The 27,586-nt window shown below is 42.7% G+C and overlaps 3 protein-coding genes across 5 annotated transcripts in view; 2 read left to right on the top strand and 1 right to left on the bottom strand.

The window, feature by feature from the left end:
• Window positions 1–7,089: 7,089 nt before the first annotated feature.
• Window positions 7,090–11,112, bottom strand: CUNH11orf1 (chromosome unknown C11orf1 homolog). 2 transcript variants are annotated; one of them, XM_032838441.1, is made up of 4 exons: window positions 10,933–11,112; window positions 8,375–8,605; window positions 7,842–7,908; window positions 7,090–7,388 (listed from the first exon to the last, which is right to left on the bottom strand). In XM_032838441.1, exons 1-4 carry the CDS (start codon window positions 11,086–11,088, stop codon window positions 7,213–7,215), a joined length of 630 nt encoding a protein of 209 aa, XP_032694332.1. In that variant the 5' UTR covers window positions 11,089–11,112; the 3' UTR covers window positions 7,090–7,212. The 2 variants fall into 2 exon arrangements, with proteins under 2 accessions (XP_032694332.1, XP_032694331.1); XM_032838440.1 differs by lacking the exon at window positions 10,933–11,112 and adding an exon at window positions 9,360–9,853.
• Window positions 11,113–11,234: 122 nt separating this feature from the next.
• Window positions 11,235–15,169, top strand: FDXACB1 (ferredoxin-fold anticodon binding domain containing 1). The gene is made up of 5 exons (XM_032838437.1): window positions 11,235–11,440; window positions 11,651–11,807; window positions 12,926–13,129; window positions 13,315–13,473; window positions 13,837–15,169. Exons 1-5 carry the CDS (start codon window positions 11,269–11,271, stop codon window positions 15,017–15,019), a joined length of 1,875 nt encoding a protein of 624 aa, XP_032694328.1. The 5' UTR covers window positions 11,235–11,268; the 3' UTR covers window positions 15,020–15,169.
• A 4,050-nt stretch (window positions 15,170–19,219) lies between these two features.
• ALG9 (ALG9 alpha-1,2-mannosyltransferase) overlaps window positions 19,220–27,586 on the top strand; it is a 95,719-nt gene continuing 87,352 nt past the window's right edge. Inside the window, exons 1-3 of one of the 2 annotated variants that reach the window (XM_032838438.1) lie at window positions 19,220–19,455; window positions 20,253–20,391; window positions 21,807–21,941. In XM_032838438.1, the coding sequence (XP_032694329.1) occupies window positions 19,325–19,455; window positions 20,253–20,391; window positions 21,807–21,941 (405 nt within the window). In that variant the 5' untranslated portion in view covers window positions 19,220–19,324. Of the gene's footprint in view, window positions 19,460–20,252; window positions 20,392–21,806; window positions 21,942–27,586 lie in introns of both variants that reach the window. The other variant, XM_032838439.1, reaches the window with a different exon arrangement.

Raw genomic sequence — 27,586 nt, 5'->3', positions numbered from 1 at the left:
TAGCATATGAGAGTTCTGTTGAAACCCCCCTTTCCCTCACCTTCCCCCAACAGCAAGGTACACAACCTGCCATCTCTCACAATCCGGGGCAGCAGCTCTTCCTGCCGACGGGTCCTGTCCCCATGCTTTAATAAACCACTATTTTGCACAAGGAAGATGTCTCAAGAATTCTTTCTTGGTCATTGGCTCCAGACCTCAGCCCACCGAACCTCACCTAGGTTCTAAAACTTCATCACTATGAGGCCAGTACTGCCCTGATACCAAAGCCAGAGAAAGATACTACAAGAAAGGAAAAATATAGACTAATACTTCTCCTGAATATTGATAATAAAATGAACAGCATGCTAGCAAACTGAATTTAGCAGCATATTAAGAGGATACATTACAACCAGATGAGATTTATTGCTGGAATTCAAAGCTGATTCAACATTTAAAAAAATCAATGTAATATACCATATTAACAGAACAAAGGGGGAAAAATGATAATCTCAAATGATGCAGAACAAACATTTGACAGAATTCAGTATCTTCTCATGACAAAAACACTCAACTAGAAATAGAAGGAAATTACCTCAAGAAAATAAAGACCATATATGAAAAACTCACAGCTGACATCATACTAGGTGATGAAGTTCTAGAACCTAGGTGAGGTTCGGTGGGCTGAGGTCCGGAGCCGATGACCAAGAAAGAATTCTTGAGACATCTCTGGTGCAAGATGGTGGTTTATTAAAGCATAGGGACAGGACCCGTGGGCAGGAAGAGCTGCTGCCCCGGATTGTGAGGGATGGCAGGTTATGTACCTTGTGGTTGGGGGGAAGGGGAGGGGAAGGGAGGTTTTAATGGAACTTTCATATGCTAAAGAGGGCCTACAAGGTGCAGGGATATGGGAGGCCTTGCCCCTGTGGCTTGATCAATGTCAAGATAGTTGGGAGATTCTTGGTGGGGTGTCACAATCCTGCTACCAATCGTCTTTGTTAGTGAGATTTAGGTTTAGAAGAGATTTAACTGTATTTACATTCCCTTCTATCTCAACCTCCTTCAGTTTCATTTATGGTGGGGAGGGAGACCTTAGGGCTTGAGGAACTGAGTTATTTGCCTCTGGCTATTGATTTGTAAACCAAGGGAGACTCCTGTCTTGTAGGATTGTGATCTCTGCAAGTTAACTATTTGTTTATCATTTATGGCAGTCAGGGGTGCCTGAGGAATGCTACACATATGAGGGGGAGCAGATGGAGAGGGGGTGCAAGGTTCCAGCTTTTGCTTTGTCCTCAGCCAGCCTCCTGCTCCCTCATCACTAGGTGGTGAAGATTGAAAGCCTTTCCTTAGGGGCGCATGGGTGGCTCAGTCGGTCAAGCGTCTGCCTTAGGCTCAAGTCCTGATCCCAGAGTCCTGGGATCCCCGTTGGGTAGGAAGCCGGCTTCTCCTCTCCCACTCCCCCTGCTTGTGTTCCCTCTCTGTCTCTCTCTGACAAATAAATAGAGTCTTTTAACAGGAAAAAAAAGCTTTTCCTTAAATACCAGGATCAAGACAGGAATGTTCACTTTCACCACTTCTATTTAATATATTATTGGCAGTTCTAGCCAGGGAAATTAGGCAAGAAAAAGAAAAGCATCCAAATTGGAAAGGAAGTAATGAAATTATCTCTGTTTACAGATGACATGTGGAGAAACCCTAGTGATTACACAAAAAACTCTCTAGGGCTAATAAAGAAACACACCAAAGTTGCAGGATTCAAGACCACCACACAAAAATCAGCTACATTTCTCTATGCTAATAAGGAATAATCCCAAAAGGAAATTAATAAAACAAATCTACAATAGCATCAAAAAATACTGTGGAAAAAACTTAAAAAGGCAAAAGACTTATACACTAAAAACAATAAAACATGCCTGAAAGAACTTAAAGACACAAATAAATGGAAATCCATTACTCGTTCATGGACTAGAAGACTTAATATTGTCATGATATCAGTACTACCTAAAGCAATCTACAGGGGTGCCTGGGTGGCTCAGTGGGTTAAGCCTCTGCTTTATGCAGCTAATAATACAGATTTAATGATTGGGTATGAGAATTAGAGGAGATAATGCATTAAAAACTGCCTCATTCGGGGCGCCTGGGTGGTTCAGTGGGTTAAAGCCTCTGCCTTCGGCTCAGGTCTTGATCCCAGTGTTCTGGGATCGAGCCCCGCATCGGGCTCTCTGCTCAGCAGGGAGCCTGCTTCCCCCTTCTCTCTGCCTGCGTCTCTGCCTACTTGTGATCTCTGTCTGTCAAATAAATGAAAAAAATATATTAAAAAAAAACTGCTTTATTCCATGGCTGGCAAGAATTGGCAGTCAAGGGGCGCCTAGGTGGCTCAGTGGGTAAAGCCTCTGCCTTCAGCTCAGGTCATGATCCCAGGGTCCTGGGATTGAGCCCTGCATCAGGCTCTCTGTTCCGTGGGGAGCCTGCTTCCCCCTCTCTCTGCCTGCCTCTCTGCCTACTTGTGATCTCTCTCTCTGTCAAATAAATAAAATCTTAAAAAAAAATCTAAAGCAATCTACAGATTCACATCAACCCCTATAAGAATCTCAATGTTTTTCAGAAATAGAAAAATTCACCCTAAAATTCATATGGAATCTCAAGGGATCCTGAATAGCCGAAATTATCGTGTTTTTTTTTTTTTTTAAGATTTTATTTATTTGACAGACAGAGATCACAAGTAGGCAGAGAGGCAGGCAGGGGTGGGGGGAAGCAGGCTTCCAGCTAAGCAGAGAGTCTGATGCGGGGTTTGATTCTAGGACCTGAGCTGAAGGCAGAGGCTTTAACTCACTGAGCCACCCAGGTACCCTATGAATAGCCAAAATAATCTTTAAAAAGAAAAGCAAAGTTGGGAGACTCATATTTCTTAATTTCAAAACTTATTACAAACTACAGTAGTAAAAAAAACAGTGGGGTATTGGCGTAAAAACAGATATATAGACCAATGGAATAAAATACAAATGCCAGAAATAAACCATTGTGTATATGGTTAAATGATGTTTAGCAAAGATACCAAGTCCATTCAATGGGAGAAAGTGCAGTCTTTTCAACAAATAATGCTGAGAAAACTGGATATCCAGTTTTCTGAATATGCAAAAAAATGAAGCTGGACCCTTACCTTACACCATATAAAAAGTTAATTCCAAAAGGATCAAAGACTTAATTACAAGGGCAATAATTTTAGACTCTTTGAAGAAAACACATGGGAAAAATTAATAATATTGACTTTGTCAAGGACTGCTTGGATATGACACCAAAAGTTTAGGCAACAATAGATAAAAGAGATAAACCGGCCTTCATCAAAACTGAAAACTTTCGTGCATCAAAGGGCACTGTTGAAAGAGTGAAAGTAGAATCCACAGAATGGGAGAAAATATTTACAAATCCTGTATCTGACTAGGAATTCATATCCAGAATATACAAGGCACTCCTACAACAAAAGGGCAAACGACCAATTCAGAAATGGCAAAGTATTTGAATAAATGTTTCTCCAAAGATATACAAATAGCTAAAAAGCAAATGAAGATGCTAAAGATCACTAGCCAGTAGGGAGGTGGAAATCTAAACCACAATGGTATCATTCTGCACCCGCTAGGATGGTTACTATAAAAACAAAAAACAAAGTAAGTGTCAGTAAGGATGTGAAAACTTAGAATCCTTGTGCATTGCTGGTGGCAATGTAAAAAAAAAAAAAAAAATGTGGAAAACAGATGAGCATCTCCAAACTGTTAAACACAGAATGACCATATGATCAGGCAGTTCCACTTCTGGGTATATTCCCAAAAAAACTGAAAGTGGGGACTCAAACAGATACTTGTACATCAATGTTCATAACAGCATTGCTCGCAACAGACAAAAGGTGAAAACAACACAAGGATCCATTAACAGATGAATGGAGCAGCAAAATGCAATAAATACACAATAGAATATTATTCAGTCTTAAAAGGAATATATCCTATAATATGGATGAAACTTGAAAACATGCTAACAAAATAAACTAGACACAAAAGGACAAATACGACATGAATCATCTTTTATGTGTTTCCTAGAATAGGCAAATTCATAGAAACAGGAAGTAGAACAGCGGTTATTAGTAGAATAGTGGTTACTAGGAGAAGGGGGAATGAGAAGTCTGTTTAACTGGTACAGAGCTTCAGTTTGGGATAATGACAAAGTTCTAGAAATAGTGCTAATAATTGCACAACTCTGTGAATATACTTAATGCCACTGAATTGTACACTTAAAAATAGTTAAAATTGGGGGGGGCACCTGGCTGGCTCAGGTGAGTAAGAGCATGTGACTCTTGATCTCAGGGTTGTAAGCTCAAGTCCCAAGTGGGGCAACTGACTCTTGATTTTGGCTCAGGTTGTGACTTCAGGGTTGTGGGATTGAGCCCCACCTCGGACTCTATGATCAGTGTGGAGTCGGCTTGTCCCTCCTCTCCCTCAACCCCTCCCAAATAAATAAATAAAATCTTAAAAATTAACAAAGAAATCTTTAAAAAAAAAAATCATTAAAATGGTAAGTTAAGGGGCGCCTGGGTGGCTCAGTGGGTTAAGCCTCTGCCTTCAGCTCAGGTCATGATCCCAGGGTCCTGGGATCAAGCCCTGTGTCGGGCTCTCTGCTCCGAGCCTGCCTCCACCTCTCTCTCTGTCTGCCTCTCCGCCTACTTGTGATCTGTCAAATAAATAAATTAAAAAATAAAATAAAATCTTTAAAAAAAAATGGTAAGTTTATGCTATATATGTTTTACTACAATTTTAAAAAAATCCTGGACAGACAGGAAATAAAATAGGATATGTAACATATAAACTTAAAATATACGTGCCAATAAAATAGTGTTCGTATTTCAAGAGCATGTATTAACAAATTACTACAATTAGTAAGAGACAATAACTCATTCTTTTTTAAAGAGATTTATTTATTTACCTGAGAGAGAGCACGCATGCACACATGAGCGGGCAGAGCAGAGGGAGAGAGCATCTAGGGGGGCTTCACTGCTGACCATGGAGCCTGATGTGGGGCTCAGTCTCATGACTCTGAGATCATGACCTGAGCTGAAATCAAGAGTTAGATGCTTAACTGACTGAGCCACTCAGGTGTCCCAATCACTCAAACTCTGCAGTTGATCTAACAATGCAGCGCTGTTTCCACCAATACCCTAATGATATCTTTCTGTGAAACTGGACAAGGTGATCCTAAAATTTATATAAAACGGCAACTGGTTAAAAATAGCTCAAGACACTCTTGAAGAAAAACAACATGAAAGTATCTCATTTATTAGATATTAAGATTTATAAAATTATCATAATTACAATAGTGAGGTAATTAAGGCATTGTGTTAAGATAGCATATGTAATGACAGACCAATGGAATGTTTTAGAGAGCCTGGAAACAGGTCTAAGTACACAGACAGTTGATTTATAGTAAAAATGGTGTTCAAGAGCAGTGGAGAAAGTAGTGTTTTCAATAATTAATGCTAGGAAAACTGGATAGTCATACAGAAAAGAAAAAAGAAACTCAGTTACTACCTAACATCATACACAACATAAATCACGTATCTGTGTCTGTAACATAAAATAGTGAAAGTTTGTGAGGAAATACATGGGAAATATCTCCCATCTATTATATTGTCATAATAAACAGGAGAGAAAATAAAAAAGGAAAATATTGGTAACTTTAAACCCGTTGGGGCACCTAGATGGCTCAGACGTTAAGCATCTGCCTTCAGCTCAGGTCATGATCCTGGGGGTCCTGGGATGGAGCCCCACATTGGGCTCCCTGCTCAGTAGGAAGCCTGCTTCTCCTTCTTCCACTCCCTCTGCTTGTGTTCCCTCTCTCACTCTCTCTGTCAAATAAATAAATACTTAAAAAAAATTTTTTTTAAACCTGTTAAAATTTAGACTGCTCCTCCCTGTGTTCACTAACCCCAAACTATTCCCAATCCTGTCTCAATTCCTACCAGTTCCCCACTCTGAAAGACCCAACTTAAACCAACAGAGCCCTTACCCCAAATCTCTAAAAATACCCTAATTCCCCCTCCCTTTTAAAGATTGTATTTATTTATGACAGAGAGAGATAGTGAGAGAAGGAACACAAGCACAGGGGAGCTGCAGAGGAAGAAGCAGGCTCCCCGATGAGCAGGGGAGCTTGATCCCAGGACTCTGGGATGATGATCTGAGCAGAGGAAAGGCAGACGCTCAACTGACTGAGCGACCCTGGTGCCCCGTATACGCCCCCCTTTTCCAAAAAAAGATTTATTCATTGGTGGGGGAGCAAGCACAAGCCAGGGGAAGGGCAGAGGGAGAAGCAGACTCCCCACGGAGCAGGGAGCCTGAGGTGGGGGGGCTCAATCCCAGGCTCCTGGGATCATGACCTGAGCTGAAGGCAGACGCTTAACCACTGAGTCAGCCAGGCGCCCCAACATCCCCCTTCTGAATTCTCACCAAGATCTTATTAAGTTGATGTGCTTCCTTGCTACAGGTTTAATAACTCAGTTTTGTTTGATAAACAGGTTTCCTTGATGGTCTTTGTGGGCGAATAAAAAATTGACAGTCCTTCCCTTTTTAAGATATATACTGAAATCTTTATAGAAGAAAGGGTTTAACATCTGAGATCTGCTCCAAAATTAATTAAAGAAATAGAGAAATTATGTAGGGATAGTTAAGATCAATCATAAATTGTTGAAGGTGTATAGTGGTATATGGGAATTCATTATATTACTCTAATTTTATGTTTTAAATCCACTATAATAATTATAAAAACTTATTTTTCTCTTTTTTTTTTTTTGTCCTAGGAGGGCATGTTCATTAAGGTCACAAAAGAGTTACAATATCTGACTGTGACTGCCAGGCTCACACCCAGGAAGCACCTAGCCAATGATAACCGAACTCACACTGGATTTTGGAGTTCCACCTTGGATGGAAGGTAGGGAGGGGCAAAGTAGTAGCAGATTTGAACTAATTCTTTTTAATCTCCTCCTACTATAACCTTGTAATGTAGAACTAAGAGCAGATATTAACTTAAATCTGACATTTAAGTCTTGATTAAAAAAAAAAAGAGGGTAGGGAATATTTTTCTGTGCTTTCTTTATTCAGAGAGTGAAACTGTTATAGTCAGCTAGATTCTTAATTGTGCTTAGAATGTGCTCCCTCCTACAATTTACTCTGGAAAAATGAAGCTTCTTATTCTTTCTTAGAACCGTGGACCCTGAAATTGGCAGTTACTACGATTCCACATACATGCGGAGTGATGCCCAGTTTGAGGCTCTGAGTAGCTGGTCATGTAAGTTGACTTTTCTGTGCATTTGTACCGAGGAGGATCCAGTTCCGGTTGATGTCCTGGAAACCAGTGAGGCTCTCTCTTAAATCCTGAGGAAAGAGAGAAGAGAAGAGAAGGAAAGACAAGTGGAATCAGTCAAGAACAAGGACCCTTAGTAACTGGTCTTGCTCTTATTTCTGAGGTAAAATTTCCAAGTCTAGTGAGTCCTGTAAAAATTGAGAAAGAAGAATCAGGGGCACCAGGGGCTCAGTTGGTTAAGGGTCTGCCTTTGGTTCAGGTCACGATCCCTGGGTCTTGGGATCAACTCCTGCATTGGGCTCCCTGCTCTGTGGGGAAGGTTCTTCTCCCTCTCCCCCTGCCTGCCGCTCCCCCTGCATGTGCACATGCTCTCTCTGTCAAATAAATAAATAAAATCTTTAAAAAAAGAGAAAAATCATTTACTTATTCACTCATTCAGTTTACTTCTATTTGAGCTCCTTCCATGTTCCAGGCACTGAGCTATGTCTTGAGAATATAAAGATTGAAAAGAACAATCCACCTACTATGAGTTGAAAGTGGCATTTTGTTGTTGTAGCTCGTATCATATGTTGTTTCAAAGTAGTGTCCAAACTGGAAAGAAAAAGTAATCAGTTAAAAATATAGGAGTCTACACTTAATGTTGGGACATAAAGGACACAATGACATGAATTTTAACAGACTCTGTCATATTTTGGATTAACTAGAGGTCTATATGTTGTTAGTCTACAGTCTATTAACTTTCATATCCTTTGTTTACTTGTTTGTTAGGAGACACTTAAGGGCAAAATGCAGATAAATTACAAGTCTAGGTAGGCAGCCTGAGTAAGAAGACATATATGTAAAAGGGTACTGCTCATACTTTTACTACTTTGCTATTCTACTTGATAGTAAAATAAGACAGCCAGTCTAGCTAAAGACTGCTGTCCACCCCCAACCACCTCACTGAACAGAGAAGCCCAAGAGGTCTCAGCATGGAAGTTATTAGATTCCTACCTCTAAAATGGCCAGTGGCATTTCTTTTGCTAAGGGAAGGAAACAGAAGAGAACGTTAGATTACCTGGGAAGGCAAGGGTTTGGGCTTCACAATATTCCTTAGGTCATATCTTTCCTGATTCCAGTTTCCCATCAGGGTACAGTTTGAATAGGCATTCTCATTAGTGGTACATCTCCATCCATACTGGAAAAACTTGGATGTATCATTCCAATCTGTCCATACTTCTGCATGGCCATCTGCATTAATGAGGCTGCCATAGTGTGGGTTTGCTAGGAAATAGGCAAGGTGCTGTCTCTGCAAAAAGGTGAGAACAGAAAAGCTAGTTGCAAAAACTAGGAACAGAAAAGGCATTCATCCCTTTCTCACCCTTGGCCAAGTATAACATAAGCCCATCTTACTAAGGATCTAGGCTTTCTTCCCAATATAATAGTGGTTCTGTTTCTTCTCCCCTGGCCCATGAATCCTTTGATCTACTCAATCAAAAGTAGCACATGGCTATGTACATTAAATGCCACCCCCCAAAAGACAGGAAAACCTTCAGTATCCCCAATACTATATGGAAAACTAGTTGTATGTTCAGGAAATTTTGAGATGTAGGAGTTTAAGGACTAAGGATATTGCTATAGTCAAAGAGAATAGGGAAATGTGAAAGTTGGATAAGTAGATAACACAACAAAGGGTCAATAAACGAGTTTCCTTCTTTCTGGACTCAGCTCAAATGCCACTTCTTACATGGTATCTTCCAAGTTAACTTCTTTCCTTTGTCTCACACAGCATGGAATCTTTATACCTTTAGCTTTCTATTATATGTTAGAATTCTTCAAGTACGTGTTGAATCTCCTACGTTGAACTGTACATCCCTTGAGGACAGGCCCTGGTCTTATTATCATACCCTCTCCTTCTGCCAGCTCTCCCAATCAATGGTGCTTTGCACAGATCAGGTGACCAATGTCTGAATTTCAATCATTTGTAAGGAATCAAAAGCCTAGCCATTTTTATTTTGGGCCAAAAATGTCTGTGCTCCCTTGGCTTGAGGGCAAGACAATACCTTCACTGGAGAAGAACATTTTGATGCTGAGTGACTTGTGTTGTTTGAAGAATTTGTAGGAAAGTGACAGAAAGTATTATTCAGCTGTTCCATTTTCTTTAAAGGAAGAGGTATCACCAAACTTGGCCTTCCCGTTCTCCAAGCAAATGAAGAATGTAGGTCACACTGATCACCATGGCCAGGAGGCCATGATTTGGAAGTCACCACCAACCTAGCCACCTTTCCACAGGTAGGGACAAAGTCAATACTGTAGTCCCCATACCATGTACCTTTGTGAAGAGAGATGTGTGCACTGATGTCAACAAATAGCATGATGACTAAAGAGTAATTCCCGCAAAGTCTGACAAGCCTAGGACTCACACTGCAGACCAAGGTGACACTTTCCTTGGGGCTGTAAAGACAGGCGTCACCATCCACTCAGTTGCCCAAGCCCAAAACATGAGGCTCATCTTTAACTCTGAATTCTCTTTCAATGCCTTGTGTCTATCCAAACTCTAGGTCTTATTGATTTTTGAATTAGACCACTACCCTCCAACCCCACGGCCAATTTCCAGTTTAGATCACTACCAGCTTTTCTCAACATTCTTGGTGTAGTTGCCTCTCTGATCTCTGTGCCATCAGCCTTGGTCTTCTCCAATCCTTTTTCTATAGGAAAGAAGAATAGTGTGAAAATGAAAATCTAATTGTTATCTTCCTATTTAAAAGCTGGCCACTGTTACAGTAAGACTCAGGCTGTTAAAATGGCTTACGATGTTCTATATGACCTGGCTCCCGCTTAAGTCTTAAGTCTGCTTAAGTCTTCCTTAAGTCTTAAGTCTTCATTCTCCTCTGTTACCCACTCTCCAACTACATTTCAGCCAAACTCAACTCTTCTGTTTCTCCATCAAGCATTTGCAAATACTGTTCCTCCTGCCTCTTCACTTATCTTTACCCAGGTCAGGTGTACACTCCCTTTCCCCCTTAGACTTTTTTTTTTTTTTTTTTTTAAGATTTTATTTATTTGAGAGAGAGAGAGAGAACAAGCAGGGGGAGCAGCAGGCAGAGGGAAGGGAGAAGCAGACGCCTTGCTGAGCAGGGATCCTGATGCAGAGTTCATACCAGGACGCTGGGATCATGACCTGAGCAGAAGGCAGACTCTTAAGTGACTGAGTCCCCCAGAATTCAGGTTCACTTCATTTAGGGAATCTTTCCATTTCCTCCCAGAAGTTGGTGAGGTTCTAAATCCTTCTGTGCCCTACAGCACCCTGAATGACTCCTCATAGCACCACATCCCGTTGTGCCAGAATTGCCTCTTTTGCTGTGCAATCTCCATCACACTTTAAGTTCAGGCCACATCTTATTCATCCATGTACTTAGCCGCCCTCACAGTGGCCTCACACACAACGGGCACTCAATATTTCCTGAATGAATAAAAGGCAGGAGATAGAAGCACCTGGAGAAATCCCGAGCAGCAGGGACAATGGACAGTAGCCATTTCAGACGCGAGGAGGCTACCCTCTGTGACAGCAACAAGCAGGACACAGCCCAACCTCTCGACTTCAGCCCCGCCCTGTTCCTTTCACTCAGAACTCGCCTCTCCCGGGGTCTGTCCCTGTGCGGTAGTGACCGCTTGTGACCTCATGCAGGTGTGACGAAATCGCTCGCGGCAGTCGTCGGGCAAAAAGGCGTTTATTTTAACACTCCTGAAGGTGTGAAGGAGTGAGGGGACAGAGTGATCGATGTCTCGCATTCGCTCTCATGCCTATTTCCCCCTCTGAAGCCGCGGCACCAGTTTCTCAAGACAACTGGACGCTGTCGGTGCATCATCAATCAGCGACGCAGGAAGAAGAGGCCCGCAGGGTCCCCCACGGAGGAAGTGACGTAAGAAACTGGCGCCTCCGAGGACGCGAGCGAGGAGCTGGGTGAGGCCATGGCCCCTCGGCGCCTCCTGTTGGTTGGGGAGGGTAATTTCTCCTTCGCCGCCGCTCTGAGCGAGACCCTGGATGCGAGCACCCGTGTAACCGCCACCTGCCTCCAGCGCTCCGCCGACGTGGCCGGGAATCCGGTGGCCCGGGAGAATCTGCGGCGCCTGCGCGAGCGAGGTAGCGAGGCCAACCCCTCCGCGCTGCAGCCCCCCGCCCCGCCCCGCTGCTGGCTCGGCCCGAACTGGAAAGGGAGGGGAAGTGTAGGTTGCTTTTGAGCGTCCGGTTCCCTGAAAACCGGCTGTGGGCTTGGACCGGGGTTGTCTTGCACGTCCAAGTTAGGGAGGGATTCAGGTTTTGAGACACCCATCTGTCTATATTTCGTGCCAGGTACTGAGGTGCGTTTTGGTGTGGACTGCACCCAGCTGGCAGATGCCTTCAAACCGCAGCATAGGGAGTTTGATCGAATTTATTTTAATTTTCCGCACTGTGGACGAAAAGCTGGAGTAGCTAAGAACCGGGAACTGCTTGCCAAGTTTTTCCAGAGGTGAGGAAATGAGACCACTCACAAGTAAAATGTTTAAGATGGACCTTGCATAGTTACTGCACTCACACATTTTAGTCTGGGAAATAAGGCATACGTGTTTAAGTTACTATGATAGGTTGAGAGAGCCTGTGAAGCTCCAGAGGAACCCACAATCTAGTTGGGAAGGCAGACATGGAACCCTAAATGTTAAATAAAAGTACAAATAGTGTGTAAGCTTTTGGGCGTGTTAAAGAAGGATCACTCACCTATTTGGGATCATGCAGAATAATGGTAGCCAGAATAATCTCATGGCTAAAAGCATGGATTCAAAATCCCCACCCACCACTTATAGTTGTGTGATTTGGGGTAAGCTTATTTGGTCCTTACTTGCTTTTGCTTCTTTATCCATAAACTGAGGATATTTACAGTAACTACCTCAAATTAATGTGAACTTAAAAGAGTGCTTTAGGGACACCTGGGTCGCCCAGTCGTTGGGCATCTGCCTTCTGCTCAGGTCATGGTCCCAGGATCCAGCCCCACATGGGGCTCCCTGCTCAGTGGAGACCCTGCTTCTCCCTCTCCCACTCCCCTTGCTTGTGTTCCCTCTCTCGCTGTGTCTCTCTCTGTCAAATGAAGAAATAAAATCTTAAAAAACCAAAACAAACCAACCCAGTGGTTTCCACTATTATACCAAAACACGTGGTACTCTTGGAGGTCTCTAGAGGCCATAGTTGTCAAGAAACTTTTCACACAGCCAAGGTTTTAAGTTAGTATTTGAAATACAGAATTTTAATAGGAAAGGAGTGAAAAGATCAGCTTTCTAGACTGGGAAGAACAGCCCAGTCAGTGAATCATGTATAGGAACTTGGCAGACACTGACCTTTCTATGACATTAGATGAACAATGAAGTTACAAAGCCAGATAATACCCTGGTCAGCCACTAGTATCAGTTATGAGTTTTGAACACAGAATTTACATTCTTACTTCTTCCTCTGCCTGTTTGAAATCTATAGGCCTTTGTAAATAGATACGATTGGATTTTAATTATTTCACAGCCGAAGTAGGTATATACAATTTTCTTCTTATGGTAACTTCAACTTATTTCTGATAAACCACTAATGTGCTCCTCTCCCTGTTAGCTGTAAGGATGTTCTTGCAAATGAAGGCGAAGTCCATGTGGCGTTGTGCAGAGGACAAGGTGGGACTCCTGCTGATAAGCCCAGGAGAGAATGGCACAACAGCTGGCAAGTGGTTGCCATGGCAGCTCTGGGGGGATTCATTTTAAGTGACGTGCAGCCCTTCGGCTGTGAGGCTGTGCCAGGGTACAAGTGCACTGGATATAGGTGAGTAATAACAGACATTTAAGCCTTTTTCATCTCTTATACTAATAATGAAAAAAATCTTAGGCCAACTTTCCCCTACCAATTGCCTGCTTTGGTCTCTAAAAATACTTGCTTTTAAAAATAATGACAATAAATTAATTAATTAAGAAAATGACAGACTCCATACTTGGTGACTCTTTTGCCAGGAGTCAAGATAAGCCCTTTCATGTAGAAGGCGCTTTGAACCATATCTTCACCCGGAGCTTACCCTTTGAAAGTTCACAACCCAGAATCTTCAGGATCAGACTGGGTGACCGGTGGTTTTCCTTTCCAGAACCAGAAGCACTTGTAGGAAAGTTGAACAGGTAACCTGCTGTTTTACCAGAAATTACTTCTATCTCTAGCTGCATCCTGATTGGCTTGATGCCAACCGTGTATTGAATGGATGCTATATCAATTGTTAATGATGTTGGTGCTATGAATACTTGTCAGTCTGGCCTTACACAAGCTTTTTTAGAATTAAAATTTGCCTGTTATGTCCTACAAATGGTGGCTGTCAGAGTTCTGAAACACATGATATCTGTTTCTTGTAGGTAATTTTTAAAATTCGCTTTTAGGATCATTTTAAGGAAAATTCTTTCCTATATTCTTTGCGCTTTTCATTCTAGATCCATTATAATCATTTATTATTTGAAGTTAAAAAGTTATTTTTGTGTGTGTTTAAACAGAGATTTCCTAGCAGCGCCCTCATGTCATCCTATCAAAACCATTAATGAGAAACTCATTGCTGAATTGGGCAAAGCTTTCCCTCTGAAGAGGCTGCAGTGTTCCCTCCCTTCGCTGCCAGAGGGAAGCCCTCGTGTTCTCACTTCCTGGAACTGTGACAGTTTGTCCGCTGCCTTTTGGATTAGTCTCTGTGAAGATAACTCAAATTCTGAGTCCCTGGCTAGTGGGACAACACGAGACATGGAGGACTTCCTGGAGTTATTTTCAGAATTTAGCCTTCTCAAGGATTCTGGAAGAGACAGGAAGCAAGAAGCTCATGAAGAAATCTGTGGCCAAACCCAGGTCTGCCTTAGAACTTCTCTCCTAGTTCATGTTCAGGCTGTCATCCAAGCACCAGACTTCCTCCCAGGTTCCCTGCACGTTCTCAGCGGACCTGTCTTTCGGAAGTGCCACATCTCGCCTTTCACAGTGCCGGCATTCCATGAGACTTTATTTATCCTTGGGTTTAATAAAAATCTGAAGGATAGTTATCTTCAGTCACTACTGGATCACCTGAAGGGCACTCTCGATAGCCTTCTGAACCAGACATTGTTGGAGGGCTCTAAGCTGAGCAGTTCAGTGGAATTTGTCTTTCAACCAAATGGAAACGATTATATTATTAATGTGAAGTCTCATAATTTTGGCTCAGATTGTGCCAAGGATCTGATTATTGGGTCTGTCGCTACATCTGCTACAAGCATTGTACACAAGGACCAGTGTTTTATGTTTGTGTCTGTGAACTTGGACCTACTAGCCATGCTTGTCTGGGGTATCTCTGACTGGAGGATGTTGTGGACCTTTGACCACCGTTTCCTGAAGCATTTTGTTCCTGGGAAAATAGAATCCTTTAAAAGCTATTCCCTGTATCCCCCATGCTATGTGCATGATATTAGTTTTTGGTTAGATGAGAAGAAAGAATTTGATGAGCTAGAGTTTCACACAGTGGCCCGAGCAGTGTCCCAGGACACTGTCATATCCATACAATTCCTTAGTAGTTTCCAGCATCCAGAGACTCAACAGGTCAGTCTCTGCTATAGACTGACTTACCAGACATGTGACAAGGCCCTCACCCAGCAGCAGGTGGCATCAATGCAGTCCCAGTTTAGGAAGGAGATTCAGCAAAGGCTACATGTAACACCTCGGTAGTTTAGTAAATTTACTAAATTTACTAGTAAATTTACCGTGTGGGTATGGGTGCAGGTGCAGATGAAAAAGACCAATTTGGGGGTGCCTGGGTGGCTAAGTCGGTTAAGCCTCTGCCTTCGGCTCAGGTCATCGTCTCAGGGTCCTGGGATGGAGCCCTGCATCGGGCTCCCTGCTCAGCAGGGAGTCTGCTTCTCTCTCCCTCTGCCCATCCCCCCTGCTTGTGTGCACTTTCTCTCTCTCTCAAATAAAATCTTAAAAAGAAAAGACCAATTTGTAACTTGTAGTCCTTTCTGGACTGTGTTTTTTTGTGAAATCTTTACCTTGTGACTCTAGCCAATGTTGGTTGATGCTAAAGAAACTTGGGGCTCTATCACTTAAACTCATAGACTATAATGTGATTGGTGACCTTTGATGTTGTACCGTATTTTCCTGAGTCATGACTAGGAAAACTAACAAAACAGTATCTTGTACTTTAGATGCTTTATTCGTGAAGATGCAATTGAACTTCAGTGTCATATTTATATTTTTTCCCTACTGCCAATTCCTCTTCTTTAACCCAATATGTATTATCTCACTAAGTCAACTTACGAGAGTGGTTTTTGGAGTCAGACCAATATTTATTAGCTTGGGTAAGTTGAAAGTGCTCGATAATTGGTATTGGTATCATCATGATAACATTTATTCCATGGGTGATTACTGTTGAAGTCATGGAACTAATTAATGTCAGATTTAGAGTTCACACTTGGGTTTGTCTGACTCTAAAGCCCATGTTCCTTCTCCCATTGTTACTTCTTCACAGTCTTCACGAGTAACCTCTCCGCTGTGATTAAACTTTGGTTTCCTAGATGCTGGAGGCTTCTGTTGTAAGCATCTCTCAGAGACACTGGGAGATTGGCTCAGCCCAGGACTCCACAGAATGGAGTCCTCTAATGTTAATTAATGTATGTTCCTGTTAATGAATAGTTAGGCTCTGCAGATTGGAATTATATTGTAAACTCTTGGGAGGAAGTAACTGTCTTATTTGTTCTTGTATTTGGAGAAGAGCATGTAGAGGCAAGAATGGAAGCAAAGATACAAACTCGGAGGTAATTACGGTAATGCCAGTGAGCCGTAATGGTGACCTGGACCAGGATGGTAAGATGTTGTTGGGCTGGGTAATATTTAAAAGGTTTTGCTGATGGAATATATGTGTATGGATAAAGGGTGTGGGGCTAAAGAAACAGGAATCAAGCAGGACTGACTGTGTTTTTTGACCTGGAAGAACAGAAGTATCATTAACGAGGATGGGAAAATTGGCATAACATTTTGGGGAGTAGGGTAAAGAATCAAGGGACCTCTTATGAACACATTTATTGCTTGTCTTTCTACCCAGACTATAAGCTAATTGCGGGCAGGCAATGTGATTTATATTGTATTTGTTTTAATTTTTATTAGAGAGTACACACACGCGCGCGCGCACACACACACTGGGCAGGCATTGGGGGTGTTGCAGAGGCAGAGGGAGAGAGAGAATCTTAAGTAGGCTCCGCGCCCAGGGCTGAGCCCAATGTGGAGCTCCATCTCACGAACCTGAGCCAAAAACACCTATCAGACATTAACCTGCAGAGCCACCCAGGCATCCCTGATGTATAGCTTTCTTCTATCCCTAGTGGTGCCTAGTACATGGACAAGGTAGCGTTTGAGCTAGATCTTAAAATAAGGACAGTGCTAGGATGGGAGGATTGTCAGGCAAGGAGGACGTCCATTCCAGGCAGAGTTATAGATAAAGGAGCATTGGGGCACTTTTCAGGCTAGTTAGTTGGAATGTAAATGTGTATAGGAAAGTGGTGGAGATAAGATTAGAAAAGTAGGTTAGGGCTGGATTTAGCGGATGAAAGACAATGCTAGAATACAGATTTTGTACTTCATTTGGCAGGCAATGGGAGAACTGGTGATTTTTGATTAAGGAGGCAATACAGAGTAGTGCTTTTTAAAAAATTTTTTAAAAAGATTTTATTTATTCATCAGAGAGAGCGAGAGAGAGTGCAAGCACACAAGCAGGCAGAGTGGCGGGCAGAGGTGGAGAGAGAAGCAGGCTCCCTGCTGAGCAAGGAGCCCGATGTGGGACTCCATGCCAGGACTGGGATCATGACCTGAGCTGAAGGCAGAGGTTTAACCAACTGAGCCACCCAGGCATCCCCAGAGTAGTGCTTTTGAAAATTAAATGGACAGTGTTGCGTAGGATGAATTTGAGATGAGGGACCTCTGTAAGGATGCTAATGTAGTACTCCTAACTAGAGGCAGGGAGGGGCCTGCATGAGAGTGAAATGAGAAGGGGAATGAAAAAGGGATGTCTGTAGGAGATAGGGCTAGGTTGGGATGTCTGAACTTGGTACCTAATAATTGCCTATAGGAATTGAGCAATTTTCAATATTTGTGAATTTTTAAAAAAAGGATTTTATTTAGGTGTGCCTGGGTGGCTCAGTGGGTTAAGGCCTCTGCCTTTGACTCAGGTCATGATCCCAGGGTTCTGGGATCGAGCCCTGCATCGGGCTCTCTGCTCCGCGGAGAGCCTGCTTCCTCCTTTCTCTCTCTGCCTGCCTCTCTGCCTACTTGTGATCTCTCTCTGTCAAATAAATAAATAAAATCTTAAAAAAAAGATTTTATTTATTATTTGACAGAGAGAGACACAGCCAGATAGGGAACACAAGCAGGGGGAGTGGGAGAGGGAGAAGCAGGCTTCCTGCTGAGGAGAGAGCCCGATTCGGGGCTTGATTCCAGGACTCTGGGATCATGACCTGAGCCGAAGGCAGAGGCTTAACGACTGAGCCACCCAGGTGCCCCAGTATTTGTGAATTTTTAGCACAAAATAATAATCTGGGATCCTATCAAGTTCATGACTCCCTCTAAATAACATTCTAGTGTATAGCAGTGTATATTAAGGTGACGGTCATTTAAGTTTGAACACCTCCTAAAACAACTTCACTTTTACGTTTTATGTCTATGTTGTTCTATTTTACATCTTTTCATTTTGTGGGTCCCTTTAATCTTTTAGATATAATTGATTTTACTACTTTTGTCTCTTAACCTCCATCCTAGCTTTATAAGTGATTACTACCTTTATGTTAGCTTTTACTCATGAAATTTTTTCCTTCTGTAGCTGTCTTCTTCTTTTTTTTTTTTTTTTTAAAGATTTTATTTATTTATTTGACAGACAGAGATCACAAGTAGGCAGAGAGGCAGGCAGAGAGAGAGGAAGGGAAGCAGGCTCCCTGTTGAGCAGAAAGCCCGATGTGGGACTCGATCCCAGGACCCTGAGATCATGACCTGAGCCGAAGGCAGCGGCTTAACCCACTGAGCCACCCAGGCGCCCTGTAGCTGTCTTCTACTTATTGCCATCCCCCTTTACATAAGTCCTTTTAACATTTCTTATAAGGCCCATTTCAGCACTCCCTGTACAAACGTTTCAGCCACTGCTACAGAACTCCACAGGATGGGACAGAACTCTGCGACTGGGGGAGTGGGCAGAGAATCAGGAACAGATGAATAAACCCTGGGAGTCAGAGGTGTGCTAGCACCTGTATGACATCAGGTGTTTCCTCCTGATCTCCTTGTGGGAAAAACATGGGCTTCCTAATAAGACAGACCTGAGCTGGAACAGGGCTCCACCACTTCCTGGCTATGCAACCTTGGTCCTCAGTTTATTTATTGATAAGAACAAGGTGGTTGTATCGCATTTAAAAAGGATAAAGTGTGTAAAATGCTTATCGAACTGCTAGTAGCAATGGCAGTGCCAGGTGTATGGTTGATTTGTGGCACAGAATTTCTTCAGGCTTTCATTTTTCTTATTCTATATTCTGCCGTTACAGCTTTGTCTCTCTGAAGCAGTTAATTAGCTACAGACTGTCTCTATCCCGTTCCCTAAAAGACAGAGGGCAAGGTGTAGTGGCCTTTCAAGGACCTCCCCTTTCCTCTGCAGCTGTGCTGTTATCTTTAACTGGATAAATACCTCTGCCCACGAGGTCGAGGTGGTTAGCCACTTTCCATTTGTGCTGAAGAGTGGAGGAAGAGAGTGGGAACGAGGGCGGAATGCCCAGAATTACAAATGTGTGGAAGAGATAACTGGTGGTGAAGGTCAAATCTCAGGTCTTATTTCTTCTCTACTTCGGGATTTACCCCAATTGGCCCAATAACACTATAATTTAGTCTTTTCTGCGCATGTCAAGGTCTTTTGTCCCTCGGCGGACACCGTTGCCAGCCAAAGCTATGTCTCCGCGCTCGCCGCTTTCGTAGGGTGCCGAGTTGTACCTCTTCTCCACGCGTGCCATGGCGAGCCGAGGGGCTCGTCAGCGCCTGAAGGGGAGCGGGAGCAGCGGCGGGGACACGGTCTCGGCCGCGGACAAGCTGCGGGAGCTGCTGTGCAGCCGTGAAGCGGGCGGCGCGGAGCCGCGGACAGAGTAGGTGTGCGGGCGCGGCGGGGGCGTGGCGGCCGGGCGGCGCGGGGCTGGCCCCGAGGGTCTCCCGGGGAAGCGCGGGTCCAGCCTGGTTCCCCCGGGTACCTGCGCTCTTCCTGGACGGGTCACGTCCGCTCTTCGCCCCGCCCTGGGTCCCCCATCCTGCGTCCCGTGTTTCTCGGGAAGAAAGCCTGGAGGGAGGCTCCGAGGCTGCTGGCCCAGGCCCAGAGCGGGCTGGTGTCGTGCGGTTTGAGTTGGCTGAGCCTCAGCGGGAGACGCTGGCAAGAGCGAAGAGCAGATCTTTCCCGGCAGTCTGCCTCCGTTTCCTTCATTGCCTGCAAAGTCCTAACCCCTTATTCTTCAGTGGGGGCCCCACAGCCTCCAGCACCTGCAACCGTCTCTCTCCCCGAGCCCAGGCACTGCGGGTTTAGGACCGCATTAAAGGACCCGTCAACATATGGAAATGGAGGGGGTTATGCACTTTGCACAAATTAGGCCTCTGTGCATTTGAACAAGTGGGGGAATGATTAAAGATGTGGAAAGTAATGACCTTGTTAAGAGAAGAAAGAAAAAGGGGAGAGCTCTGTGGCCTTCAAGGAGTGTCATCGCGGCAATGAGTTAAAGTGTATGAATGAGCTTACGCATTAAGAGCAGGAAGTGGAAAGTAAGATTAATTCAGGTCTTCTGAGGTTTATTACCTAAGCGTGCTTTGATGTCCTTGGCTTTCTTGCCGTTTCTGCCCTGAACCGCCTTCTACTTAGTAGGTCTTCCTGACATATCCTCCCTTTGCTTCTGAGCAGGCTATCTGGGAACAAAGCAGGACAAGTTTGGGCACCTGAAGGATCTACTGCTTTCAAGTGTCTGCTCTCAGCAAGGTTATGTGCTGCTCTCCTGAGCAACATCTCTGACTGTGATGAAACCTTCAACTACTGGGAACCAGTAGGTGATTTCTTTAGTTTTCATTCTTTTTTTCCCCCCTTGATTTCACTGCTTGGGACCTTGTTGCCAATCAGGATACAAATAATATACAACTGTGGCTGATAGTAAAACAACTTTTTTTTTTTTTAAGATTTTTATTTATTTATTTGACAGAGATCACAAGTAGGCAGAGAGGAAGGCAGAGAGAGAGAGGAGGAAGCAGGCTCCCTGCTGAGCAGGACACTGGGATCATGACCTGAACTGAAGGCGGAGGCTTCAACCAGTGAGCCACCCAGGCACCCCGTAAAACAACTTTATTTACACTTTTGTATTCTAAGCTTCCCTGCCTTGAAGGCCATGGGAAAATGGGGCTTTTTACAAAAAAGATGTGATCTGTAACTTTTGTAAATTTATTTTAAATCAAAATAATACTTTGAGATAGTTTTTAAAGTTACCAACTACTACAAAACTTAAAGGGAAAACCGTAACTCTCTGTTCTACTTCTCATAGCCAAATCCTAGTCCCTAGAGGTGACCACTTTCTTTTTCTTTTTTTTAAACTTTATTTTTTCAGTGTTCCAAGATCTGTTGTTTATGCATCACACTGAGTGCTCCATGCAATACGTGCCCTCCTTCATACCCACCACCAGGCTCACCCAAACCCCCACCCCCTCCCCTCCAAAACCCTCAGTTTGTTTCTTAGAGTCCACAGTCTCTCATTGTTTGGAGGTGACTACTTTCTTTCAGCTTTCTTGGTTCTTTTTTTCTGATTGCTAAAATAAAATGTTATTAAATGGTACGCTTGTACTGCTATTTTGTGATTTATACATGTATATGTATATATATGTGTATAAATATATGTTTGCTGACTTCCTATTACAGAGAATTCAGAGGGGAAATATTCTGATCCCATTTTGCATTAAAAAATGCTTAACATAGGTAGTTTAAGGAAAATGCTAAGGTTTAGAGTTTCTCTGGGCTAATGAGTATTTTATTTACTTGAGGGGGAGAATGAGTGGTGGGGGAGGAGAGAGGAAAAAAAGAGAGAGAAGCAGACTCCCTGCTAAGCAGGAAGCCTGATTCGGGCTCCTGATCCCAGGACCATGAGGTTTATGATCTGCGCCAAAGGTAGATGTTTAACTGACTGAGCCACCCAGGTACTCCTTGGCTAATGAGTATTTAAGAAAAAAATAAGTAGAGGGTAAAATTCAAATTTTTGACATTGACCAAACAATAATCTTGGAGAAATTATAATGTCCTAATATTAGTCAGTATTGGATCAGTTTGATTCTTATCTATTAATTGCAAATCTTGTTGAGAATTTCAGCATATCTGTGTACCTTTGTCTTAGTAATATTTTTGCTTGGAAACTTCACCTGTATTCGCTTAGCAAGGATTTTTGGCCAATTTAACCCTGAATCTGTTTTTTATTTTCAGACACACTACCTCATCTATGGGAAGGGGTTTCAGACTTGGGAATATTCCCCAGTTTATGCGATTCGCTCCTATGCTTACCTATTGCTTCATGCCTGGCCAGCTGCATTTCATGCAAGAATTCTTCAGACTAATAAGGTAAGGGCAGGCCACCTGGAAGCAATTAGAGGTGATTAAGAGAGAAGTCTCTGGAACAGTTTTCAGAAAAGGACAAAATAGATTTGTAGGTAGGAGAGGACTTTTTGAAGAGTAATCATTTGTTCATTTAACAAACATTAATGGGGCAACTTCGTAAAATTAATTCCAGGATACTTAACACATGGTGTTACGTTAGTTTCTGGTGTACAATATAGGGATTCAACAATGCTATGTATTACTACGTGCTCATCAAGATAAGTGTATTTTTAATTCCCACCATCTATTTCATCCGTTCCTGCATCCCTGTCCCTTTGGTAACCATCAGTTTGTTTTCTGTAGTTGAGTCTGTTTGGTTTGTCTTTTTTTCATCATTTTTTTGTTTCTTAAATTCCATATATTCCAAATATGAGTGAAATCATACGGTATTTGCATGTTTGCAAATGGCAAGATTTCATTCTTTTTTGGCCAAATAATATTCCATTGTATGTATATACAACCTCTGTATTCATCTATCCTGGACCTTGGGCTGCTTCCATAATTGGGCTATTGTAAACAATGCTGCAGTAAACACAGAGGTGCATATATCCTTCTAGTTTAGTGTTCTTGTTTTCTTTGGGTAAATACCCAGTAGTGCAATTATTGGATCCTGTGGTAGTTCTATTTTTAATTTTTTGAGGAAACTTCCAGGTCTTTGAGTGGCTGCACCAGCTTGCACCAAGCAGTGCACATGAGTTCCTTTTACTCCACATCCGGACCAACACTTGTTTCTTGTGATTTTGACCATTCTGACAGAGGTGAGGTGATACCTCATTGTGGTTTTCATTTGTGTTTCCCTGATAAGTGATGTTGAGCATCTTTTCATGTGTGTGTTGGCCCGATGTATGACCTCTTTGGGGAAATGTCTATTCATGTCTTCTGTCCATTTGTTTTTATTTTTTTTATTTTTTAATTTTTTAATTTTTTTAAATTTTTTTTTTTTTAAGATTTTTATTTATTTATTTGACAGAGAAAGATCACAAGTAGACGGAGAGGCAGGCAGAGAGAGAGAGAGAGAGAGAGAGAAGCAGACTCCCTGCAGAGCAGAGAGCCCGATGCGGGACTCGATCCCAGGACCCCGAGATCATGACCTGAGCCGAAGGCAGTGGCTTAACCCACTGAGCCACCCAGGTGCCCTGTCCATTTGTTTTTAAAGATTTATTTTAGAGAGCACACACAGGGGTAGGGGCAGAGGGAGAGGGGGAGAGAATCCTGAAGCAGACTCCCAGCTGAGCTAGGATCCCAATGTAGGGCTTGATCCTAGGACCCTGAGATCATAACCTGAGCTGAAATCAAGAGTTGGCTGCTTGACCAACTGAGCCACCCAGGTGCCCTGACCTTGTCCATTTTTTAAATTGGATTTTTTTTTTTCCTTTGTGTTGAATTGTAGAAGTTTTTTATATACTTGGGATATAAACTAATGGACAAAATTTTGTCTGGTAGGCACTTTGAGTGCTTTGGATGTAACAGTGGCCAAATCCCTGCCCTCATGAATTTATAGGTTAGTGGGGAAGATTGAATATTGAACAAGTAATTATAAATGCAATGGGTCTTATGGACGAAAAGGACAGTGTGCAATAAGACAGCCTATTAGGAGATCCTAGATTTTTTTTTTTTAAGATTTTATTTATTTATTTGACAGAGATCACAAGTAGGCAGAGAGGCAGGCAGAGAGAGAGAGGGGAAGGAAGCAGGCTCCCTGCTGAGCAGAGATCCCGATGTGGGGCTTGATCCCAGGACCCTGGGATCATGACCTGAGCCAAAGGCAGAGGCTTTAACCCACTGAGCCACCCAGGTGCCCCAGGAGATCCTAATTTTAACAGTGCTGAAGGATAATTAGGAGCTAATGGAGACCTAACCTGATTACCTTTTAGAAATTTGACTGTAGTGGGTCTTGGCATGGATATCTATGGGTTTATGCTGTTTGGAATTTACTAACCTTCTTGAATCTTCAGGCTTATGTCTTTTGCCAAATTTGGGAAGATTTTAGCTGTTATTTTTCTGAATACTTTGTCAGCTCTGCCCTGTTTCTTGTCTCTGAGAGTCCAACGATGTCAATGTTAGATGTTTAATTATAGTCCCACAGATCTCTGAGGCCCTATTTTGTAAATATTTTCTATGTTGATTGAGCAATTTCTAATCTTCTAGTTCACTGATTATTTCCTCTCTCCCTTCCAATCTGCTCTTGAGTCTATCTGTTGAGCTTTTATTTTTTTATTTCTTAAAGATTTTATTTATTTATTTGACAGGAACCACAAGTAGGCAGAGAGGCAGGCAGAGAGAAAGGAAGGGAAGCAGGCTCCCCTGATGCGGGGCTCGATCCCAGGACCCTAGGATCATGACCTGATCTGAAGGCAGAGGCTTTAATCCACCGAGCCACCCAGGCGCCCTCTGTTGAGCTTTTATCTTGATTGTTGTATTTTTTCAGTTTTAAAATTTGCATTTGGTTTTTCTTTTATATATTCTGTTGCTTTACTGGAACTTTGTATTTCGTGTTTCCGGTCTGTTCTTAATTGCTCATTGAAGCATTTTTACAACAGCTCCTTTAAAAATTCGTCAGATAATTCTAACTTTTGTCTCATCTTGTTAGTATCTGCAGATTGACTATTTTCAACTATTCAGTTTGAGAGTCTCCAGGTAATTTTCAGTTGAAATGTGGACATTTGTGGGATTATGAGACTCTGGATCTTATTCATGGGCCCAGCATGCTTCCTCTGCATCTTTGGGTCTTTTTGAAGCCTTCTGTTTTGTCTGGCTGCTCTTGATCCTACTCTAGCAGGAGAAAGGAGGGTGTTCTCCACCTTTGTTACTGCCAGGTGGGGGTACAAGTTGAGGTTCCTCACTTGGCCTTCACTCCTATGGGCAGGGAAGGGTACTTCATTACTGTTAGGGTGGGGTGAGGAGGTGAAGTCAAGAATTATCCAAGTGGTCTCCACTGACAGTCCTGGCTTCCTACTGGACCTTTGATGGCATGGGTGGGAGTTAAGCTCTTTTTTTTTTTTTTTTTTTTTTTTTCCCCCTTCTTTCAGGAGTGCTTTGCTGGAATAGAGTGATTATTGTCTGAAGGTTTTCTGTCTTGTTAGGCTACCTCTTTCTCGGCCTTTTGGCAAGATTGACCAGGCTTTGGTTGGTGTTTGTGCTCATTTGCATTTCTAGCTGCCAACTTCTTTAGTTCTAATTCTGGAATACAGAAGGTGAAAGAAAACCCAGGGAACTTAACATTGTTTTCCCTCTAGTCTCAAAATCCCTAGGCAGTCTGCTGCTTTCTCTCTACCTTGAATTGTCACAGGTTTACCTCACCTATAATGTCCAGAGTTGTTGGTTTTATAGAGCAGGAGGAAAAGGGAAAAGTATGGCTAATCCATCTTCCATGAAGCAGAAATCTCTGAGAGAACTAGAGGGTGAGTAGGAGTCTTCTAGGTAAAGGAAGGATGGGGATGAGGGAAGAAAGCCATGAGGCTGGGAAGAGGGCCAGTATGGCCTTGTTGTATAAATAGGCTTGATGCTTGGAAGAGACAGTGAGTGGTGGAGTGGGTTTTGTGATACTGAAAGGTAGGAGGAGGCCAGATTTATACAACACCTGGTAGGTTCTAGTAAGCAGTTAGACTTTTATACCCCCAAGGACTTTCTGAAGCCATCCAGAGGTTTTAGAGGAGAGACACAATTGCGTATGCATTTTAGACTGGTAAGAAAGATAGCACCTTAGAAAGTGATAGAACTGTCTTTCCCTTCCCTACCTAATAGTTAATTTCTGGTTTTTAGAACTTAGCAGAGGAGAGGTGTAGGGGAGAGGTCTTAGTAGAGAAATGACCATATGCAATGCTTAAGCCTTTTATGTCCTCTTGGGTATCCACTGTCACTTCCAGTTTGACATGTTCAGCAGAATCCTTCATCTCCTATCACTCTTCTCTTACATCAACTACATGAACAGGAAGCAGAACAGGAATGAAGATTTCCCTTGTTCTTCTGTACAGTCTCTTTCCTGGTAAGTTCTACCAATGGAATCCAGTAGGAAGCCACTTGACAAGGAAGAATTAAGAGTTACCGAGTCCCAGTCCCAGCATCATCATGCCCAGTAGAGAGGGTGGATTGTTGCTAAAAGAGTGTCTGGTAATAATTGGCACCCCTAGTGATGGTTTCCAACTTTTTGCCACCCTAAATAGGAATACCTTGGTTTTATCTCCCTATGGATCTGGTTTTCAGTTTCTCTGAATATTCAGTGAGATCTGTGTTTGTGGTTTCTCTGGAGGATATATTCAGTGGGATCCGTGTATGTGTGTGTAGAGAGGGTACTTAATTTCTATTGCCAGGTTCCTCCCAGAGTGGCTATCGAACTTCACACTTCTGCAGCAATGTTCTATATTTCAGCCACTGCACATCTCCTGAGCACTTGATGTTCTGACTTGCTAATTTTTGCGGTTCTCATGTATGTGAAATGTTTCTCATTTTAATTGCCCTTCCTTGGTTACTTGTGAGGTGCAGCATTTTTGTCATTCATTCGTTCTTTTCTATGATTGACCTGTTCACATTGTTTGGCTGTTTTTCAACTGGTTTTTCTGGGTTTCTCCTCTGATTTGTAGAAGTTCTCAGTAGTAACCCCTTGTAGGTTTTAGATACTAGAAATCTTTTGTTGAACAGAAACCTTTAATTTTGTTAAAGTCAAGTCAATTAGTTTTTCACTTAATGGTTGGTGGGTTTTGGGTCTCCCTAAAAGAAATCCTTCTTTACCACAGTTCACAAAGATGTTTTTAAGTATTTTCTTAGCTTTCTGGGTACATTGGTGGCTCAGTCAGTTGGGTGTCTGCCTTTGGCTCAGGTCATGATCCTGGAGTTCTGGAATCAAGTCCTGCATTGAGCTCCCTGCTTGGCTGGAAGGCTGCTTCTCCCTCTACCCTTTACCCTGCTTGTGCTCTCTTGCTCTTTCTCTCTCTCAAATTATAAAAAAGAAATATTTTTTTAAGATTTTATTCATTTATTTGACATATCACAAGTAAGCAGAGAGGCAGGCAGAAAGAGGAGAAAGTAGGCTTCCTGCTGAGCAGAGAGCACAATGTGGGGCTCTATCCCAGGACCCTGGGATCATGACCTGAGCCGAAGGCAGAGGCTTTAACCCACTGAGACCCAGGCGCACCCCCCCGCAAAAAAGAAATATTTTTAAAAAGTATTTTCTTAGCTTAATAATTTTACCTGTCATATATAAGGCTTTAATACCTTCGAATATTTTTAAAAAGAATTTTATTGTTAAGTAATCTCTATTTTTAAGATTTTATTTATTTATGACAGATAGGGAACATAAGCACAGGGGGCTGGAGAGGGAGAAGCAGGCTTCCCGCTGATTAGGGAGCCCGATATGGGGCTCTATCCCAGGACACTGGGATCATGACCTGAGCTGAAGACCAGTGCTCAATGACTGAGCCACCCAGGTACCCCTTGAATATTATTTTTTATAAATTGTAGAAAGATGCAGCTTTATTTTTTGTGATATAGTGAACTGGATTTTTCAGTACCATCTGCTAAATAATCCATCCTTTCTCTTCTGATTTGTAATACCTTATCTATCATACACCTTATTCCCACGTGTATGGGCCTGTTTATGTCCTCCTTATTCT

This window comes from Lontra canadensis, unplaced genomic scaffold (assembly GCF_010015895.1).
Source record: "Lontra canadensis isolate GAN:19392208 unplaced genomic scaffold, GSC_riverotter_1.0 scaffold104, whole genome shotgun sequence".
Taxonomy (NCBI): Eukaryota; Metazoa; Chordata; class Mammalia; order Carnivora; family Mustelidae; genus Lontra; species Lontra canadensis.
Note: the sequence above shows the minus strand (reverse complement) of the source record. Positions and strands in the feature narration are given on the sequence as shown.

Bases quoted from the DNA above. Each gene is read 5' to 3' on its own strand.
- CUNH11orf1 (XM_032838440.1), bottom strand. From the start codon at position 9,671: ATGCTATTTGTTGACATCAGTGCACACATCTCTCTTCACAAAGGTACA. The intron at 8,606-9,359 runs GTATTGTCTTGC...ACCTTTTTGCAG, and splicing joins AATGTTCTTCTCCAGTGAAG to AGACAGCACCTTGCCTATTT. The intron at 7,909-8,374 runs GTAATCTAACGT...TTTTCTTTCCAG, and splicing joins CCAAACCCTTGCCTTCCCAG to TTTGGACACTACTTTGAAAC.
- FDXACB1 (XM_032838437.1), top strand. From the start codon at position 11,269: ATGGCCCCTCGGCGCCTCCTGTTGGTTGGGGAGGGTAATTTCTCCTTC. The intron at 13,130-13,314 runs GTGAGTAATAAC...CTCTTTTGCCAG, and splicing joins TACAAGTGCACTGGATATAG to GAGTCAAGATAAGCCCTTTC. The intron at 13,474-13,836 runs GTAACCTGCTGT...GTGTTTAAACAG, and splicing joins CTTGTAGGAAAGTTGAACAG to AGATTTCCTAGCAGCGCCCT.